Source organism: Monomorium pharaonis, chromosome 10 (assembly GCF_013373865.1).
Source record: "Monomorium pharaonis isolate MP-MQ-018 chromosome 10, ASM1337386v2, whole genome shotgun sequence".
Lineage (NCBI taxonomy): Eukaryota > Metazoa > Arthropoda > Insecta > Hymenoptera > Formicidae > Monomorium > Monomorium pharaonis.
The window spans coordinates 8,342,349-8,363,381 of record NC_050476.1 but is presented as its reverse complement, the minus strand read 5'-3'; the positions used below and the strand labels follow the sequence as shown (position 1 = coordinate 8,363,381).

Here is a 21,033-nt window from a genome sequence, read left to right as displayed (position 1 = left end):
TAGTTAATTTATTATAGTAAAACGCTATTTAAAAACACAAACAAAATAAATATCATCTCATATATCATTTCCTATAACTTTTTCATAAAATTTAAATGTCAAATAAAGAAAAATAAGATCTTTATAATGAAATAAACATAATTTCTTTTTTTTCTTTTTATTCACAAAATTTGCAATGTTATACCTTATTTCAACATCTCTAGATATACATATATTCTTTTTTTTAAAATGTGTCTGCTAATAATAATATTTTCAGATATAAGGGATATTATTTTGAAATACAAGCCGGCATACTCAGGCAATTATCATTTTCACCGTCAACACAGCTAAGAAAGGTGAAATACGTAATTATTCATCCCGATTACATAGAACGACATATGCAAAACGACATCTCAGTAATCATGTTAGACAAACCTCTTCTTTTCAATCGATGGGTCCGCCCAGTTTGCTTGCCAGAATTAGAAACCGCGGGTCATGAATGGAAAGAAGGGCCATCGCCTGAGTCCGTGTGCGTTGCTATTGGATGGGGATCTATAATAGAACATGGACCAGAACGTAAGATGTTTTTTTAATATATTACTTAGCAACCAAAGCAGTAATTATGCAGGATGATCCTTAAGTGATACAAATATATTTTTTTTAATTTTCTAAAAGATTTAAAGAGTATTTTCTTATATTTAAGATTATAACTTCTGTAACTATTATATTTAAATTGGCTTAATTTTAAAAATGTTCAAATTAAATAAAAATTTTTATTTTTTCAAAAATCTTTTGGTAAACTTCTGTATAATTACGCGCACATAAAACATCTTACAAGGGGACACAAACCCTCCTTCGATTTTAATAAGCTTTAAATATGTTGAATTACAAACAAAAATAAGAGATATTTTTGTTTGTAATTCAAGAGAGGCACATATTTTTTATAAATGCGTTCTCGCAAATTGGGGACAAAGCATCTCTTAAAAAAAAATTACTTATTTTCTTTCGAAATAAATATCGTTGTAACTATAAAAAATAGAAAAAGTGTTTTAAATAAAAGTCAAATAGTTTTAAGGCTACTTTTTAATAATGTTACAAATTTTAAGTAAAATTTTTTTATATCTTTATTAAAAATTTTTTTTAAAACACTATTGAAAAGTACTTTTGAAATTAGTTAATTTTTATTTAAAACTTTTTTTTTCTACTGTTTACGGTTTCGACGATATTTGCTCCGAAAGAAAATAAGTATTTTTTTTTTAGCACGTTAGGTTTTCACAACCTTAACGTGCGAGAATGCACATATAAGAAATGTGTCTCTCATTTTTATTTATATTTTAACAAATCCAAAGCTTATTAAAATTGAAAGAGGACACTTGGTTGTGTTCTTTTGTTAGTCGAGTCGATTCCTACATCTTTCTGGAAAAAGTATTTCTAAAAATAAAAGACAATTCTTATAAAAATTATCTCAAAAGTTATCAATAATAAGATATAATCTGTTCTTTTTATTTAAAAATAATATTTTTTAGCGGATCATTTGCGAGAAGTAGAAGTGCCGATCTTGCCATCATGTAAATATTTAATTGATCAGAATAACTCCACGATTTGCGCCGGATATCCTGCGGGTGGTCACGATGCTTGTCAGGGCGATAGTGGTGGTCCTTTAATGTGCAGGTAACAAGCAATTTTTTTTGCTTTTAAAGAATTTGTATTTAAATTTTATATAAAAAAGACCCATATCAAACACCAGGCATACCAGGGTGTTCATTTCTTTAATTATTTATGTAAGCAAATCATATTTTTATATATATTATAGTGCAATGTTTAGTTTCCGAGAAATAAACGGATGTCGCTTAAAAAGCCTATACCAGTTTGATGACATTTTTGTATTCTATCTAAAGATGTATGTGTCACATTTCAAAATACTACCAAAATTTAAAATATTTAGAGATTGTGTTCTATTAACCTTTTAACTACCAGCGTTAAAAATCTTTATCTTTTCGGACATGTCCCCAACTGCCGAAAAATTGAGAATCTTTGACACTAAAGTTCATGGTCTGGAAATCTTTTTTTACTCCTTCAGATACATTCTAGATTTATCAGACCATGAACTTCAAAGATTCTCAATTTTTCGGCAGTTTGGGGCATGGCCGAAAAGACAAAGATCTTTAACACTGGCGGTTAAAGAGTTAATATATTTGAATACTTCTGTAAAATTAGAACACACTCTCTTATTAGTTTTAAAGTTGTTTAATTTTTTGTTTATTTAATTTTTGTAGAAATAAATATTACAAATTATGTTTCAATCGTACGTAAAATAAACATCTTTAAAACGTCCAAATATAAATATGTTTTGAATTTAATAATGTATGTCTTAAAATATTTTTATTACGTTTGGACAAAATAAAGACTAAATCGAACGGCCACTACATGTTGTATGCTGTCTGAGTAGTTTGAAGAGAGAGCTGTTGTATTTTCTATCCAATATTTCTTTTCTCTCAGTTCATAAAGATTATTATTAAACATTGAGAACATGTTTTTCTTAATGGAACTAATAACAAGTAAAATTTCTTTATATAAGTTAGTTTTGTTTGTTTAATGCTTTATGACATTTCCATTCAATATTTATATTTCGAAAATTAAGGTATTCTCTAAACAAGATGGTTTTTTATCCCAATATTGAATTATTTAAAATAATTAATATATTGCAAATTTTATTTTTTCACTGATATTATACAAAAATTTTCTTGCACACAGAAATCCAAATTTAAAATCTCAGTGGTACGCAGCTGGCCTAATCAGCCACGGTGACGGATGTGGGCGTCCAGATGAGCCTGGTGTTTACATGAAAATTAGTTACTACTTAGATTGGATTTTACAAGCGTTTCAAACTTTAGGTAAGTCCTTTAAAAGGATTAAAGATAAAAATGTTATATTTTTTTCTATTTAACATTGATTTTATTATTTGAAATGTGTTATTTTGTAGACAACTATGTGGCATCTTCTTTCGGAGATAAACCCTTGAATTCATGTCCAGGATTTACTTGCCAATCGAGCCTAGGAAAGTGTTTACCAAAACAAAATCGTTGTGATGGATTTGTAAACTGTTTAGATGCAGAAGATGAAATTGGATGCGAATTTTTGAAAATAACATCTGAGAGATATAGGGAATCAGATTCCAATGATACATTTGTGTCACTGCAAGCAAACCAGTCCAATAATACCATTGAAGAAAATAGTAAATTATATTAAATTCTTTTATGATTGCGACAAGCCTTGGATTTTTAATAGAGTGATTAACACGGAATTTTTTTGTTACAGAAGTGAGCACGGAAGCGATTCCTATTTCGACTTCCTCTTATTTCTTCTATCAGGGAGAAACATACAGTACTGATGAATCAAATACCGTAAATATTTATCCAACAACGGCTGAAGTAATGTCGAACGTTAGATTAACGTTTACCTGCAAAAAGTAAGTTGCAAAATATTGGAATTCTCCGTTTTAGAAAGATACTCTAAGGTTCATATTTACCATATTTATATTTTCAAACACTTATAAAAAGCAAAAAATCGAACTTTTAAAGCTTAATATTTCGAAAACCATTGATTTTTGGATTTTATATCCATTAAAACTTATGATCAAGAGATCACAACGAATAACATATTGCATTCTCAACAAATTTAGCCGAGAATCAAAATCCACTGGGTTGGGTGCGGGGCGGACTTCGTACCAATCTTATGGATTTTGGCTGCCGGTAAAATTGTCTGAAAATTTAATATGTTGTCCTCCTTACTGTCCTTCTGAACAAATGTCTCAATAAGCACAAAATTCAAAAATCCTTAGAGACCGAGTAATAGAGCACTAAAGTATGAAAATGCGTCTGTTTGCTCGATGATAACCAGTAAGATTATAATGTATTCACATATGTGTGTAAGACCAGGAATCGATCTAGCTAACTAAGGCGAGATTGGAAGGTAATTTGGCTAGTTAAGGCGAGACCATTAAGTTGTCAGATGCTAAAGTTGTACTGTTTTATCGATAATTTTATTTCTCACTAATCTTTTAATTGCATTTACAGAATTAAAAATCCTTCTTCAGAATTAAAGCATAGATAATAACAAAGCCGAGCCGTAACGATTTTGTAGAAAAAACGACAAAAAATTTATTAATTGTCAGCTTCTAGCGTCAACTTGTAACAAAATGTGTCTGATGTAAAAATTTTAGACCTTGCACAAATCAAGCCTGGGCCCAAGTGGAGCAAACATTTAGAAACAATACTACGCTTTCATATTAAGCGTAGGCGTTCTAATAAGTAAGTTTAATGAGTACGAAAATTTCGTATAAAAAGAGCAATCTGAAAAATTTGTTTTAATTTTTGGTATGAAATTCAATTCATAAGCTGATATTAGTACATAAACTTTAATTCTGGTAAAGGATTTCCAAATCTATAAAAGAAATACATACAAAATTTGTTAAGAATGTGCATGAATGACTCTACATTATCGAGCTCGATCAAGTTTGACCAGCAGTTTAGCATCCCTTTAAGACGAGACTGGAAGGTGGTCTGGCTGGTTAAGGCGAGACTGATAGGCGAGATCCTGAAGTTGTCCGGCTGGTTAAGGGCAAGATCAGTTTCCCTATCCTGGCCAAGAAAAACATTGTCTTTTCACTGTTTCCACACATACTCTAATGCTCAAATGTAATGAGATCATCTTAGATTTACTTATTGTGGTGTTTCCATTCTTAATAGTTTCAATAAATCTAGTTAAAGAAAAGTGAACATTTGCTCAATTCCGAGCGTGTCCCAGGAACCATAGAATACTCGTAACATATGCGCGATAATTCCAATCAATAAATGCCAAAAGTCAAGTCTTTTAAGAATTCCAAAGTAAGCACTAGGAAGTCAAGCAATTGATCAATCAAACCTATCTCTGAACATTTTTTGTATGGAAATTATTCACTTCTACTAGCGCCTGAACGGCATTCGGTTCTCTTGCCTTTTCCAGTAGGGGAAAGATAGAATAATAAAAAAACTTATAATTTTACATATTTAGTTTTATTGCCACATATTATTACATATTTAATTTTAGTTGTAAACATTTTTCATATTAAATGTTCACACAAGTTTAGGACCAAAAAACATATATAATATGTGAAATTAAAATATTAGGTGCATAACTTAATTTTCGTCTTTTTTAATAAAATATATACATAAACACTTATCCCGAAATGTCATGGGTTATCTTGCCCAAACAGCGAGAGAAAGATAATCATAGTATTTATTTAAAAAATAGAAAAGAAAATAAAAAATATAATTACACATTACAATTTACATACTTTTGTTACGTAGGTAACATTCATTGCGACAGCACAACTATAATTTATTCGACATTGTGGCAATTTCTAATGAACACGTGAAAAACTTTGCAGGCAGTCAAAAGTAAAAACGTAATGTGACATCCACAATATCATTATTTCGAATAGTATACGCACATAAACTAGAGTAAATATTAATTATCTTTGAAAATAATTACGAGAACACATTATTTAGCAATTATTGGAGAAATTATAACTATTGGCCATCTTTTCCGTATGGCCATCATACCCTAATTTACCCTAATCATTGAGCCAGTGCAGTATTAGCGTCATTCATATAATTGAGAAAATAATATTTATTGAGGATAGTTCTAACTATCCGGTAGAAATCTCCCAGATTTGGAAGATGTTGGATTTATATTACTTGTGCCCGAAATTAAAAAATGGATTTTAGGTGCCCATTTGTAGCCTCTACTACCCGTCTGTGTTTTGTCATCAATCAAGATTTGTTAGCATCTTCGTAGAAAATTAACGCTCACCAGCTTCAAGGAATGCAAACATTTTACACGTAATACCTAAACGTGCCAATAAGTTCGTAATATTCCGATAGCCTCTATCAACGATAATGTCATTTTCTTTAAACCACTCATTTATTTTAGCTGCATCATTATCAAATTTATTTTGCAACATAATAATGCATAACTGCATTATTATTGGATGCATCAATAAGACCCTCGAATTTCTAGTATATAGCCATCAGGAGTGACTATTAAAGCAGGCTTGAGTTGATAATTTCCCTTCCCTTATGAAGTTCTTTCCTTATGAAAGCTATAAGATTGGCGAAGAGCTCGCAAATTGCTATTCTTATGTATATAAGTATAAGTACCACCTATTAATAGCAATCACTTGAGGAATGTGTGGCTGTAGATTATATAGATGGTTGGCAAATTCTGTAACATGTCTTTCTACATAATAATCAAATTCAATATTATTAGGTACAAATTATAGCATTAAAGATTGTTTAACTGTAGCGAGTACTGTATGCATATAAATAGAGACATATCTGTAACTATTTTCACGAAATACTCTATCACAGTAAGTAAAAAAATCCTAAAACTGTTCTTTTGTAACTGGAGAAAAACATCCGAAATTCTTATCAGATTTACTAATTTTATTAACAATTCTCGATTAATCTTGTGCAACAACACGGAGCTCTTGCAGAAATAAATGAAGTTGCGGCCTTTTGATAACATAAGGTCGATTAACGAAACACAAGTCCAATAACAGAGGTCGTAACAAATAGCCTCGATTATTCAAATAGTGTCTGCCATTTAAATAATCCAACATTACCAGGAATATGAATGTTTCATAGAACAAAAACATTAGTTGTACATTCATCTGATAATTTAGTCAAATTAATATCAGAATTACAGATCAGGTGCTATTTTGAATCTGTGTCAGAATTTCAAACTTTATCCACAAAGGGTCCTGCTTGATTAAAGTTATTTCAATATAGATTGATTGCAGTTTAAACATATTCTGGTTTGATCAGTTATGGAATCTGGTTTGATCAGTCTATAGAATCCCTCTCGGCATCGGATGGCTATCTCACGTTTGTCAGCATTTTCTTCTCTGTCTATTCAAAACATTATTTTCAGCATGAATCGATTATCACAAACGTAACACCGTAAATAGATTTTTTTTGACCATGTTCTCTCTTGAGCTAATATACCATCAGAACAGATTTGAAAACAGCTATTGAAATAGGTAACAATACAAAAGGTTTTGATAAAGGGGATTTGGTTCTCCTCAATAACTTTTGGAAAAGAAATTGAGGAGATAGTTCCGTGAAGAAACAATTAAGAGAAGAGTTCTAACAGGACTTACAAGACTGATTTCACCGATCGATGACTTTCCTGTAAAAAGAAGTTCAGAAAAGTAGCTCTTAAAAGTACTGATTATATAGTAACTGATAAACAATGCTTTTAAGAAAATAAATGTAACAAACGTCCTAAAATAGACTGATTTAAGTTATCGACAAACTTCTCGAAAAGAAATTATTATTGTATCTGCATATAGAAATATATGGTGTGGCTGTATATTAAAATCCGCTTCCCGAATAGTGCCACTCTGAATAGTGCCGCTTCCTCTTATTCTCACTTGAATGCTACCCTTACTATAACACTGCCGTCTTCAGCGTAGAATTCCTGAAGCATAAAAACTTAACCGCAGAACAACTGCACACGCGCAGCACTATTTAGAAAGCGCGTCGCGAATTTTCACAGCAGGAACTAGTGGTGAATACTTGAGCCGGCACTATTCAGAGAGCGAACTGTAGTACATGTAAAACGTCGGAAATCATCGAGCAAATAGATGCATTTTTATACTTTAGCGCTCCATAACTCAGTTTCTAAGCATTTTTGAATTTTGTACCCGTTGAGACATTTGTTTAGGACAGTAAGACAGGATAGTAGGACAATACATTAAATTTTCGGACAATTTCACACCGGGAGCCAAAATCCATAAGGTTAGTGCGGGGTCCTTTAAACAACAAAATAAAATTTATAAGCCAATAAATCCAACCAAAATCAATCCAACGTTCCAGTCTTAAAATCTCAAATCTTATTAAAAATAACAAAAAATTCTGTTTAATTTTATCAAAACGCACTTAATCATATGTACCCTATTAATTTAATTAAATATCTTTTTTGTAATTGTATTTAATTCTTTTTCTTATAAAAAATAAAATACTGCTGTGTCTATCTATTGTGAACTATTAAGTTTTTTTAAAAATCTAGAAAGTGTTAATCAAATATTTATAGTGATCTTTGTATTTAAATGTTCTGCAGGTTGCATATTAAAATATTTGTGTAACAACTAGAAACTTTTGTTTATTTTTATTAAAATTTATTTAACCAAACGTACCTTATTAATTCAATTATGAGTGCTTTTTTCATGTATTACGTAGAAAGTTTAAAACTCTTAAATAAAGTTTTTAATATAAATATATAATATATATATATATACATACAAGTTTTTAAAAAATTAAGTAAATTTAGAAACACCCTTATTCAACTAAAATATTTTATTTAAAAACGTTAAGATTTTTAAAATCAACGAACTGTTTATTCACAGTCTGATTCAAACCATAATGATCAACAAAAGATGCAACAAATACTTAGATTGCGAAGACGGTACTGATGAAGAAGATTGTACTTGTAAAGATTATCTGTTGAATTTCCAACCCACAGCGATTTGTGACGGACATCTGGATTGTAACGACGAAACGGACGAGAAAAATTGCGGTATTCGATCGTACGTAATTTCGCCGTTGTTTTCATCTGTTCAACAAAACAATCATTTTAGGTATATGCAAGGACGACGAGTTTCATTGCAACAGAAGCAACGGAAATTGCATCCCACTGACAAAAAAATGTGACGGAATATTTGATTGTCCCCTAAGAGAGGACGAGGATGATTGCCGTAAGTATATATTTTCGCGTTCTCAATAAAGTTTGTTTAAAAAATGTTAACATTAGAGGTATCGAATAATGCACTATTAACCATGTCGATTTCTTAAAATTTAGATTAATATTCTATTTCTTGACGAAAAACAAAATCTTTTACTTTTTTAATTTTTTATTAATTATTTTCTATTATTCTGAAAAATATTGCATAAAAATAGGACTTTAAAATAATTGCAAATTAATTAATAATTTTTAAATTTAATTTTTATACAGATTTAATTAAAATAATTTTTAAATAAAAAAGTAATTATATTAAGTTGCTTTACTTGTTTATTGGTGCAATAATCCTTGGTTTTTTTATTATTGTCTTTATTTTCATAATAATTTATTTGCTTAATTCGTTTAACAAATGAAAACGTCGATGCTTCTGGTATTGAGTGAATGCTATATTCTTTTTTCAGTTGCGTTGACTGACGGAGAATACATAACTATCGATAGCGATAATCGACCAATTTTGAACACAGAAGGTTTGCTCAGTAGATATTCCAATGGAACGTGGAACGTAGAATGTCCTCAATCAAACGTATTGAATAATAACACTGCAATGTCAATAATTGGAGGGAACTTGTGCAAATATCTCGGATTCATGTATGTTTGATTTTTAAATATCCAGTGGTTCGATAAAAATCAAATGCTTTTATAAACATAATTTCCTAAATACATTAATTATTATTATTAAACAGTACTTTTTGCTGTTTTTTAGCTACTAAATTTTTCTTGCTATTTCTTTGTATTTTTCATTATATATTTCCATTTTATTTATATACATATATTTCCATAAGTACAGGTATGTGAAATCGATATTCCTGTCACGTGGATTATCTACGTGGAACTTACATTATTAATTAAATGGACAGTCCGCTTAGTAATAAAATTAGAAATCAAATTAAAATTTCTAGTTAACTTTTGTTGTGATTAATATACACCTACATAGATTTTATAATAAATAAAATTTGTATAAAAACATAAAAGTTTTAACTTTTATGTATTCTAACACTAAATATTACCTCAAAACACTATATTTAAAAACTATTGATATATATGCATAATATAAACAATCAACAATGAAACGCAAACTTTTTGAAATCGTGATTGACGAATACTGACGATTCAGAAAGATTATTAAAGTTTGACTAAGCAAATTATGTATCGAGAATATAATTTCCAGTTTTATCTAGTCAACATTTGTTAATACATTATTCTATAATATTTTGCGACATAATTTTAAATTATAATGACACATTAAGGATAAGCTAACAATAGAATTAAAACATTTATATTTTATTATTTATAAATAATATGGTATATCCAGCATGACTTATGTTTCTTATTTCAATTGTTTTTAATTTTTTGAACCTTTTAACATCGATGTTATATTTATTTTTAACACATTGTTTTAAAACGTAACAAAATACCTTGAAGAACCTAATTTTAGGCGCTTAATCTCACGAAAACTTTTCATTTCATTAGAACAGCAAAAAATTTCATAATATTGCATCTTTAATTTTGTTTCATATAACTTTTTCGCCGTTCATAAATACTATTACAATTGTGCAATATAAAAATATATGTGAATTTATTTACGTTAGCTCCTCACCTCCTATTTTTATTTACGTTACATTTTATCAACAGTTTTACATGGATCATTATTATTATCAAAATCTATATAAAACTGTTCATGTAGAATTTATATTAAAAGTTTGGGAAAAAAGAATATCGACTTAAAAATCATAACATTACATTCATGGATATCAGATCGAAAAGTGTAACCACATAGTAGTCCACGTAAAACGTACAACATATTTTTTCTTACTCATACAGCACCGATTTTTACCGAAAGTTTTTATAATACAATTCTCAAAAGATTCTATAATATGTCATATGAAATGTTAGAATAGAAATGTTTTTAAAATCTATCACATGTAAATTTTGAAATTTATTGAACATTGCAAAAAGTTTTTACATAAAATAATTTTGCAAACTTGCGAACTGTACGCGTTACTGCCATGCACTAGATCGACGCGACGGATTTCTATTACTCATAAGTGACAAATACGAAATAGAATAAAGAGAAGTGCAGCATTACAAGATCTTTTGTTTGAAAATTCTAAAAAGTTCTTGAGAAACAAAAGTATTCTTTGGATATAAATTCTCAAAATTAAACTTCAGGGTGTAAAAGTAAATAAAAGATATTTTGAAAATACATACAATTTTATTTCTTTTTGTTTAAAAATTAATTCAGTAACATAGTTCTTCTGAAAAAATTATAATTTTTGGAATAATTCAACCATTTAAGTAATGTTTCAATAATATGTCAGGAAGGTTGCAGATTTTGTCAGTAATTTAATTATTGTTTATAATTTAATTATTTTATTGACATATATATTATTATTATATTTTATGTATTATGTATTATATATTATAGCTTTTAGGTTTAATATTTAAATTATTATGCTTATTTATAAATATTTTTTTGTCCTTTTCTATTTTATTCTATTATTATAAATATAAAATATATATTATTCATAACAGTTTTTCTTTGTTATTTATATTTTTAATCATAATTTTCAATAAAGTTATATTATTATTCCTTTAACCAAAAAATATTAATTACGTTTGCGTGCATTTCTTAATTGTGAACAGCAATCTACAATCGGTGGATAAGATTGTCGTAAATGAAACGATCCTGGCCACGAGGTTCTTGCGGAGGTGGGATAACGCGACGAGTTACAGAGCTTCGCCGGAGCACGTCGCGGCGAATGCGGGAAACAAGACGTGTACAGCACTACGACTTCGCTGCAGACCGGTTTTGAGCAGCAGCGCCAACTCACATTTGATCGTCGATCCGAGAACCGGAAGCCAGACCTACTTATGGCCATGGCTGGCTGCCATCTTCGTCGAGGGCCGTTACCATTGTTCGGCCTTACTCCTGGAACCGAACTGGCTATTATCCAGTTCGAGTTGTACAGAAGCTATCAGGTGAGAGAGAAGCTAATATTCCGTTTTCATCAAAACTCCTACTTGTCTCAAAAGTACCTATTTGAGTGCATCTGTCAAGCGTAAATTGTGTAAAATTTAAAGAACAATGTTTGATTGTCCTCACAATCGTTCTTTGTTATTATTCTCGACAAATAAATCGATTATTTGAAAACCTACATAAGTCAATTGAAATTGAGACGTTAAGAGATTCACAAAATTTCCTTTGCAACTACATTAGGTGGAATTTTCTTTTAGATTCTGCATCTACAAAACTATTACTCACAGAAAGGTATCATAAGTCAGTGATTGTTTTTTTTTACATTATATTCATTGTAATAAATAAAAAATATTTAACTTTATATTTTACTGTTGAAAATATACAATTCCAAAATAATAAAATTGTAACATTTAATTTCACTGTGCTAAAGTGATTTATTGAGTGTATTTTTATAATATAATGTGTTAGATTATAAAAATACACTCAATAAATTACTTTAGCATAGTGAAATTTAATGTTACAATTTTATTATTTTGGAATTGTATATCTTCAACAATAAAATATAAAGTTAAATATTTTTCTTAAAATACAATCTTTTATTTTATAATGTCTTTAGAACCTACCATTACATTAGAGAATTTCTTAATTAAACATCCTGTTTTGTATGGCATTTTATTATGTCAAAAGTTTGAAAATTAAATAGTTGTCTTTTTTAAAGACAAGTGACATGTTTCACTTAATTTATAAAAAAGCAAGACATTTTTTGCACGTTTTTAATTACTTTTAGTATTGCAGTTGCAAAAACTAAACGGTTTTTAAATGTTACAAAAGTAAGATTTTCTGGCTATTGTTTTTCAAATAATCAATTAATATATCGATGAAAAAATACATAACTTATAATAAAAATTGCAGATTATCGGTGAATTATACAACGGCTCTTCTCGGCCCAAGTCGCTCTTTTCTCTATGTAGACGGACCCCATCAGCAGATATCGATTGTTGACGAGATAAGGAACGTAAAAAGAACAAACATTTCATTGCTTCACTTGAAAACTGCAGTGAATCTTACTCGTTATGTGCAGCCACTCTTTTTAGAGAAGAAGTGTGTATATTGATTATTTGTCTATTGTCACATAGATATTACTTTCTCTTTACATGCTAATTTTGTTGAATTTTCGTAGAATATATCCACCGACGAAAGAAGATTTATGCGTGGCAATCGGGACAGACAATGAACATGTGACACAATCAATCTTCCTGAAATCGATTCTTAAAAATTGTGACAATTGTTATCGTTGTTTCGTCGAAGTTTTAGAGACTAATTGCCCGGTGAGTAGCTTTATAAGTTTATAATAATCAAATAGCAATTTACCACTCATTTGTATTATTTAAGTAGTAATGTTTTACGCTATCTCATTGTGTTTGTCTTTATTTTAACCATGAATTTTATTTTTAATCATCTATTATTTGTTTTTAATCTTCCTTATTCTATTTTCGTCATCGTATCGTCAAATCAAGCTGTTACTTATGTTACAGTTAATTATTTTAACCATTTACCTGATGACATGCATTCATATACATCAATTTCTGCTTTCAGAACAGTTGCTTTTTTTAAATTGTTTTACAGCTTTTAAATTTAATGTAATTCTTTTCTTATTAATTGTGTTGTTTCTTTTTATATATTCATACACATTATGCTCTTATCATATATTCTATATATATAATTTTTTACTTCTTATATTATTTCTCTCATATTTAACGCATATTATACTTTATTTAATAGTAATAAATGTAGTAAAGAAAAATGACATTTTTTCCCGCCGTCCTTTTCTTTGAGAACAGTCTAACCATTAATAGACTAATTACACTGTCCGACAAAATTTGACTTTTTTTTGTAACACGAATGCGAATAGTCATTTCCGACGTATTTTTGCATACTGAACACGAATTCGTTGTCAAAAGTGGGCTATTGCGTCACAATTTTGAGAAAAACGGCGTGAAAGGAGCTAAAAATGACGATTTCGAAGGTTTTCACGCCATTTTTCTCAACATTGTAACTCGATAGCCAACTTTTGACAACGGATTCGTGTTCAGCAGACAAAAATACGTCGGAAATAACTATTCGCATTTATATTACAAAAATAGTGTCGGACAGTGTTATCAGATAACTTTTTCAATTTATTAAAAATATATTTACATATTTACAAATGACAAAGTTTTTTGCATTACAAACAGCCTTTTCTTACAGTAGCAAAGAGAAGAAGTTAGTATAAAAGTTTTATCTTAATTTTTTGTCTTTTGCCCTTTGCTCCTTTTTGGTCTTTTGCCCGAACATCTAAAATAATTCATAATTGTTTGTCCTTCGTACAAATAAATCTTTGATTTACAATTTTCACTTGTAATAAAAACGTATTTTAACGAAATGTTAGCTGATCAAAGTCAACATAACGATTTTTCACTATAAACATTACTCTTTTTTGTATTGCCACAAAGAGCTAAGCATCCCACGTCAAGTGTTCCATGGCGAGAAGTTTTTAGTGTCTAAAAAAGTTTATAAACTTACAACTTGATTGTAGTTAATGTGATGTTTGGAAAATATGATTTAAATATTTAATCTTATTTTATATAAATTAAGTCATAAAATATGTGTTAAATAAAAAATAAATGTTAAACAGAGAAAAGTATAATTTTTATAATATAATAAGCATTATTTATCAATCTTTTTTCGTCTTCCCAGTGAGAAATAGTACATCTAATCGACATCGATTCGACATCGAAATCATTATTTCGATGTCGATTCAACGTCAAATTGATGTCGAATTCATTATCGTTTCTCGCTGGGTTTTCACAAAAAAATTGCAAAGTTAAGCTTCGTCTTGATGTATATTCCTCCTTAATTAGCAAAATATGTTTCACAGTCTGATTTTGACTTTATCTTTTTGTATATGTTTAGGCTAATAAAACTTCTTCGCTTTGGAGCGGAACGGTGTTTTGTCGCAGTGACAAAGCATGGTATCCTACGGCCGTATTTCACGAAAACAACGGCCCGTGCAGCTTTCGAAACACGCGGAACTTGACAAGCATCGATTACATCCATGCTTATCTCACACAAGCTTTGGGTAAGCAGTGATTGACATGAAAATATATCAATCATTTTTAATTTTCATTAACTTATGTTGATCATTGTATTTTTACGTGAAGCAATAAGACATTCTAGCGATTTAATTTTTCTATCGCTGCAGAGGAAATATTACAACCAACGTCTGAGCCACAGTGCGACGGCATTCGATGTAACATCGGGCAATGCATTCCTTGGAATCAAGTATGCAATGGCGTGGCAGATTGTCGAGACGGCGCGGACGAGGAAAGTGAAATATGTCTACAAATGCAACAGAGCAGAACAAAAAATGGGATAAATAACAGTAAGTAATTCTATTACATAATTATTATTTCAATTAAAAACTTCTATATGTATATATATATGTTCAAGTAAAACTTACAATATAGATTAATTTAAAACTTAATAAGACTAATTATCAGATGTTAAATTAATAATTTTACATTAATACTTTATTATAAGCTTACTGCTATTTTTCAGGGTTGGGAAGTAACGCGTTACTTGTAACGCCGTTACCGTTTTCGTTACTTTTTTTCGGTAACGATCGTTACTTTTTTATGTGTGTAACGGTAACGGTAACGTTGTTACATTTTTACAGTAGCAGTAACGAATTCAGTCGTTACTTTTATCGTTACTTTAGTTCCCTATTATTTTTTATATCTTTTCAATAGATCGCGCGCTGGTCACGCGCATTATTCTTGATTGGATAAAAATATTCCGGTATAGGGGGCTAGAAATCAATTGCTGCCTTCCATTTATCTGAAAGTAAGACTGAGTCACTCAGTAATGTGAGTATTTTATACTCAGATAGTGACGTCATTATTCAGTGATTTAAAGAAACATGCAAGTGATCATGCTTATTTTAATGACAAAATTATCTTAATATACAACCTCACTTCTAAAGTGAGTATGCAAGACTCAGTAAAGCACACGGTTTTGAAATTGCTTAGATTGTAGGAAAAACTCAGTTAAATCTCACTTGTGAGACTGCAAAAGGAACGTGCATTTAACTGAGTTATGATGTCACAAGTGAGAATTATCTGAGTTTTCATGTAAATGGAAAGCAGCAAATGTCACATGAGAATGCCCTGTTCAAATATCCTGTTGATGCAATGCGTGAACCTTTTATTTTGAGATTTAAAATTCGACTCTAGATAATCGTGTTCAATACGCAAATACATACAATGTATAACCTATCTGTCACATTATAGGTTACGTAGAATAAATGCAATTATAAAATATTTATTTTCATATTTTATAATATATTGTAAATACATGTTTGAAAAATATTCCCTACCTTATGTTAGGCTGCATTCCGATAGTCACTGCTAGTACTAAAAGTCTAAAAGCCTATAGTATATGTGTGTGTGTGTATATGAAATGTGAACTATAGATTTTCAATACTGGAAATGAATATTGGAATGCTTAATGACGACATTAATTTTTATTAAACAAAGTTTAATACAAATTTTTGACAAAATGACATTTGTATATAAATTCTTGTAAAAATAAGTATACTAAAAAAATAGAGATATTAATATAAAGAATTAGAATAATTTTTTTAGTTGAGTTTAATATAAAAAAGCTTGCTATATAGAAACTAGTTTAAAGTTTTAAGTTTTAATATTGATTATTAAATAATGTAATTTTATAACATTTTATTATAACATTTCAAAAGAGTAATGAAAAAAGTAACGAATCGTTACTTTCTAAATAACGGTAACGATAACGCGTTACTTTTTAAAATAAGTAACGAGTAACGGTAACGAGTTACTTTTTACAAAAAGTAATGGTAACGGTATAGCGTTACTTTTTTAAGGTAACGTTCTCAACCTTGCTATTTTTAATAAAAATCTATTCACATAAAGAATTTTTTTATCTTAAAAATTTAAACTTTTTTTTTACCTTATAAAATGCAAAGTGTTAAAATAACTATTTAATAAATATTATTTTAATAGATAAAAATTTATTAAAATTATTTTAAGTTATCACAAAATTTTAATAATAAAATCTGTAATAAATTTGAATTAGCATTTGGATAAAAATTTATCCAGCAATATTCTAAGATTAATATACCTTTTTTAGAATGTGCAAAGTCGGAGTTACGATGCGAGAACAGCGAGTGTGTCTCGAAGAGCGCATTTTGCGACAGTAAAGTGGATTGCTCAGATGGAACGGATGAACCTGTGATATGCAACTGCGCCGAATATTTAAAATTGACTGCACCAGAAAAATTGTGTGACGGAATCCGACATTGTTTCGATAAGACAGACGAGTCGCCAGAAGCGTGCCAATGCACCGAAGACAGCTTCAAATGCAATACGTAAGATTATGAATTTTAAAGACTATAATACTTAACGTGACATAATAGTTTACGTCTCAAAAAAATTATGTAATTTTGATTTTCATGCAAACGTTAAACACAGTTGTGTATGAAACAAGCATTTAAAGTATAATTTTTACATATACTTACATCAAGATACAAACTATTATATCATATTCTGTACTATGGGGCTTATACATACATCGCAATATAAAATACATCTCTTATGTCTTGAAAATTCTAACACCAAAATCATTAGTGATGCCATTTTAATTTCGCTAATAATTTCAACTTTTTTGGATTGTACAGTAAAAATATTAAAAATAAGTACAATATAAATAATTAATTAAAGAGCAAGCTTTGTTCGGTTAATCATACTAATATTTCTTATATACAAATATTTTATATTAGCACAAAAAATACAACTATGAATAAAACTTGTTATTAGTTTTTTGTTTTTAGTTTTTAATTTTTAATACATACATATTATAATCTACATTCTCTTATTATATAAATAATTTTAATATACACAAAATAAGTTACCAACTAAAAACAAAAATATAAACTTACAAAATTGGTACCTTTAACAAAATATTATCAGCGTTCTAATATTAAAAAGTGCTACATATACATGTACAAACAATAATAGTAATAATAATAATACTAATAGTAGTAATAGTAGTGATAATCCTAATGAAAGATGGAACTATATCAGTTCTTAGACATCATCTAAATTTAAAAAACTTCTTTGACTTTTGCTAAGTTTTCCTTATAATTAATCTAAACCTTAATAGAAGCCCAACACAGCTCCTAAGTTTCTTTTAAATTAGAACAATTTCTAGTTCTTAGGTTTATATACCCTTAGTTCCTCAGGCCTTAAGTTTTAGTCGCTTAAGGCTTGTTTCTACTAATGTAGATTAACTTTAATCTCGGTTTAACTTACTCTTAATTTTTCCTAAATTTTAGAACTAGAATAAGAAAATAATTAAGTTAAACCGAGATTAAAGTTAATCAACGTTGACAGAAACAAGCCTAATTGTAAGTCCATCAGATTATTACGATTGTCGATTATAATTTTAGTCCACCATCTGCTTGTCCATCTTTCAATCGTCGACCGTAAATCGACAATCTATAGTCTGATATGGGCTTTAGGTCTGGTACAACCCTAGATCGCCAGCTTCTAACGCATCTTCAAAAAATATATAAGGTGGTGATTAGGATCAAATCCAGGACTGTTAACTATAAATCAACTGTTTTACACGAAACGACAAATAAATATCATAATAAATCTTGTAAAAACTATTTTATCAATAATTATATATAAATAAACGTTTTGTGTAGAGAAAGCAAAAATCTAACCTGCATCTCGCAAGATTTTGTGTGCGATGGCGATAATGATTGTCCAAACGGCGAAGACGAAATAGATTGCAGAAAGATACAGTTTGGAAAAAATAGGTAAGATTGGAACGAGCTGCGCTATTATTATTGTAAAATAATATACTGAGGAAAAAAATAATTGCAATTATCACAATTCATAGTTACTTTTTGCCAACTATATATTTATAATTGTTTTACCATACAAATTATAGCTATTAATTATAATTATTATTACTACATAAATACGAGTAACCAAATGTTCACGAATAAAAAAAAATGTTATCTATTCATTATTATATTTGTGCATTTAATGCAAAGCAATACTAATTTTATTTTTATTATTCATATTCTGATATATAAATTTTTAAAATTATCGTAATTTATATTAAAATTTTTTTTTATTTAATAAAACTACAAACAATGTCATTATTATTATTTTATTATAGCATTATTATTAGTAGTAATAGTAGTAGTAATTATAAAATAAAGCTCTTAATGATAATTATTTTAAACAACAATACTTAAGCAATTGAATTGAGCATTGAACCAATATATAATTAATACAATCAAGAGAGGAAAATGTCAATTCACGATCAAAGCAAATCTTAGTACTTAATAAAAAAAATTCCAGTATCAATTAAATGTATTAAATGTATAAAAGAAATATATTGCGCTCCGACAAATTAATCTAAATAAATATAATGACACAATAAAAGCTAGATTTTGGATACTTAAGATGTTAACTTATGTTTTAATTTACTATTATTCGCATACATTAATAACAATTTTAACTATTATTATTAATCGCATAATTAATGATAATTAACATGATACATAAACTACCCTATTTCAAGTTCACTTCAATATGATGTAAATAAAATAATAAATAATAATAACTTGCAAATTCTTCCCAACTTTTGTTAAATTCTTATTGAACACATAGGTTTATTAAAGAGAGATGCATAATTAAGACACGGTCGACGATTGAATCAATTTTTACAAAATTGCACAAAGATTACAATTGAATGGATACATCAACGATAAACTAGTTATTATTTATTATATTATATAATACTAATGATCAATACTACACAAAAAGTAATTTTCTAAAGCACCTCTTTAATAAATGAATACAAAATTTAAGTGGTTCAAACTCATATGCCATGAGTTTAACAACAAAGTGTTATTTGTTGTATAATTAACATAAGATTTATTGTCTTTTGACTGATAAATAGATAATAAATTAAACCCTAAGTTCCAAAGTAAAAAAAGCAATATCCGGCTTTTATTGATATTGTATAATTAATTTTTTAAATTTTTTTTTTCTTACTGATCTATCTAATCTATCAAATTAAAATGATCGTCAATTTGATTACGATACAAGCATCAAAAAATCCGCTCTTAAAAATGTAATAAATTGTATTAAATTGGCCAGTAATTAATACAGATTTTAAATATTAAAAGCACTGTTCTTAATATTATTAATACTTGGCAGCCAATTGTATAAATCTGAAAATATATATTTAATATAATTCTTTTTTAATCTTAATTTAATTATCTTACTCTAATAATAATTAAAATTTTATTAAACTCCGCCAAGATTCGCTTTGATTGGGAATTAGAATTTTGTTCTTTTGATGTTAATAATCATGCAATTATAAAGATAAATACCTCAAACACATTCTCTCGGTGTCATGTTATTAAATGCTAACGAAATAAGCAACGAACTTACGTAACTAAATTTGTGAAATTGCTTCTCAGATCCGCTGCAGGCGAAGTGGTGCAACGATCTTACGGCGTATGGCACACTCTATGTTATCCATCAGTAGTAACGTCAGGAGAAGAAGCAGTAAATGTATGCCGAAAAAGCGGCTACGCAGACGGGATTATTGATTACGAATTTCAAATTTTCGATGAACCTGTTGTTCCATCTCGCGATGATTTTTACATGATACGATTAAATTCTGACACATGGCTAACCATGCGTGATGACAAGCCGCTTATAACTCTGGTTCAGCCGGACAAACCCTGTTATCGTCTCTTCGTCAAGTGCAAATAGTAAAAAAATTATTTACAACTCTGATGCAAATTTATATTACAAATCTTTTATATTTTTTTATATTTATTTTTATAATTTCTGTATAAATTTCAACACTTTTCAGAATTCTTGTGTAATTTTACTAATTATTAGATTTAATATATTAACTTTATAGAAAATTCCCCTGATTTCTTCTACGAATCAAAATACTTTGTAAAAGTGCTAAAAAAATGTATTTTTTGGAATTCTTTATATATATATATATATATATATATAAATTCTTACATATTTTAAGATTTTTTAATTTTGAAGGAAACTTTTAAAAGTTTAAAATATTTTTTAAACATTTCTATAAATTTAAAATAGAACAAATTTTTAAAA

General features: G+C 28.6%; 1 protein-coding gene across 1 annotated transcript in view; it reads left to right on the top strand.

Moving 5' to 3' along the window:
• The window catches only part of LOC105836312 (serine protease nudel), a 41,041-nt gene extending 20,210 nt beyond the window's left edge, over window positions 1–20,831 (top strand). Inside the window, exons 8-23 of the mRNA XM_036293175.1 lie at window positions 257–555; window positions 1,506–1,650; window positions 2,734–2,873; window positions 2,963–3,214; window positions 3,298–3,448; window positions 8,429–8,598; window positions 8,660–8,776; window positions 9,222–9,408; window positions 11,464–11,799; window positions 12,710–12,898; window positions 12,978–13,125; window positions 14,750–14,915; window positions 15,039–15,218; window positions 17,000–17,237; window positions 18,579–18,692; window positions 20,376–20,831. Coding sequence (XP_036149068.1) covers window positions 257–555; window positions 1,506–1,650; window positions 2,734–2,873; window positions 2,963–3,214; window positions 3,298–3,448; window positions 8,429–8,598; window positions 8,660–8,776; window positions 9,222–9,408; window positions 11,464–11,799; window positions 12,710–12,898; window positions 12,978–13,125; window positions 14,750–14,915; window positions 15,039–15,218; window positions 17,000–17,237; window positions 18,579–18,692; window positions 20,376–20,673 — 3,130 coding nt within the window. The 3' untranslated portion in view covers window positions 20,674–20,831. The remainder of the gene's footprint in view (window positions 1–256; window positions 556–1,505; window positions 1,651–2,733; window positions 2,874–2,962; window positions 3,215–3,297; window positions 3,449–8,428; window positions 8,599–8,659; window positions 8,777–9,221; window positions 9,409–11,463; window positions 11,800–12,709; window positions 12,899–12,977; window positions 13,126–14,749; window positions 14,916–15,038; window positions 15,219–16,999; window positions 17,238–18,578; window positions 18,693–20,375) is intronic.
• Window positions 20,832–21,033: the final 202 nt, after the last annotated feature.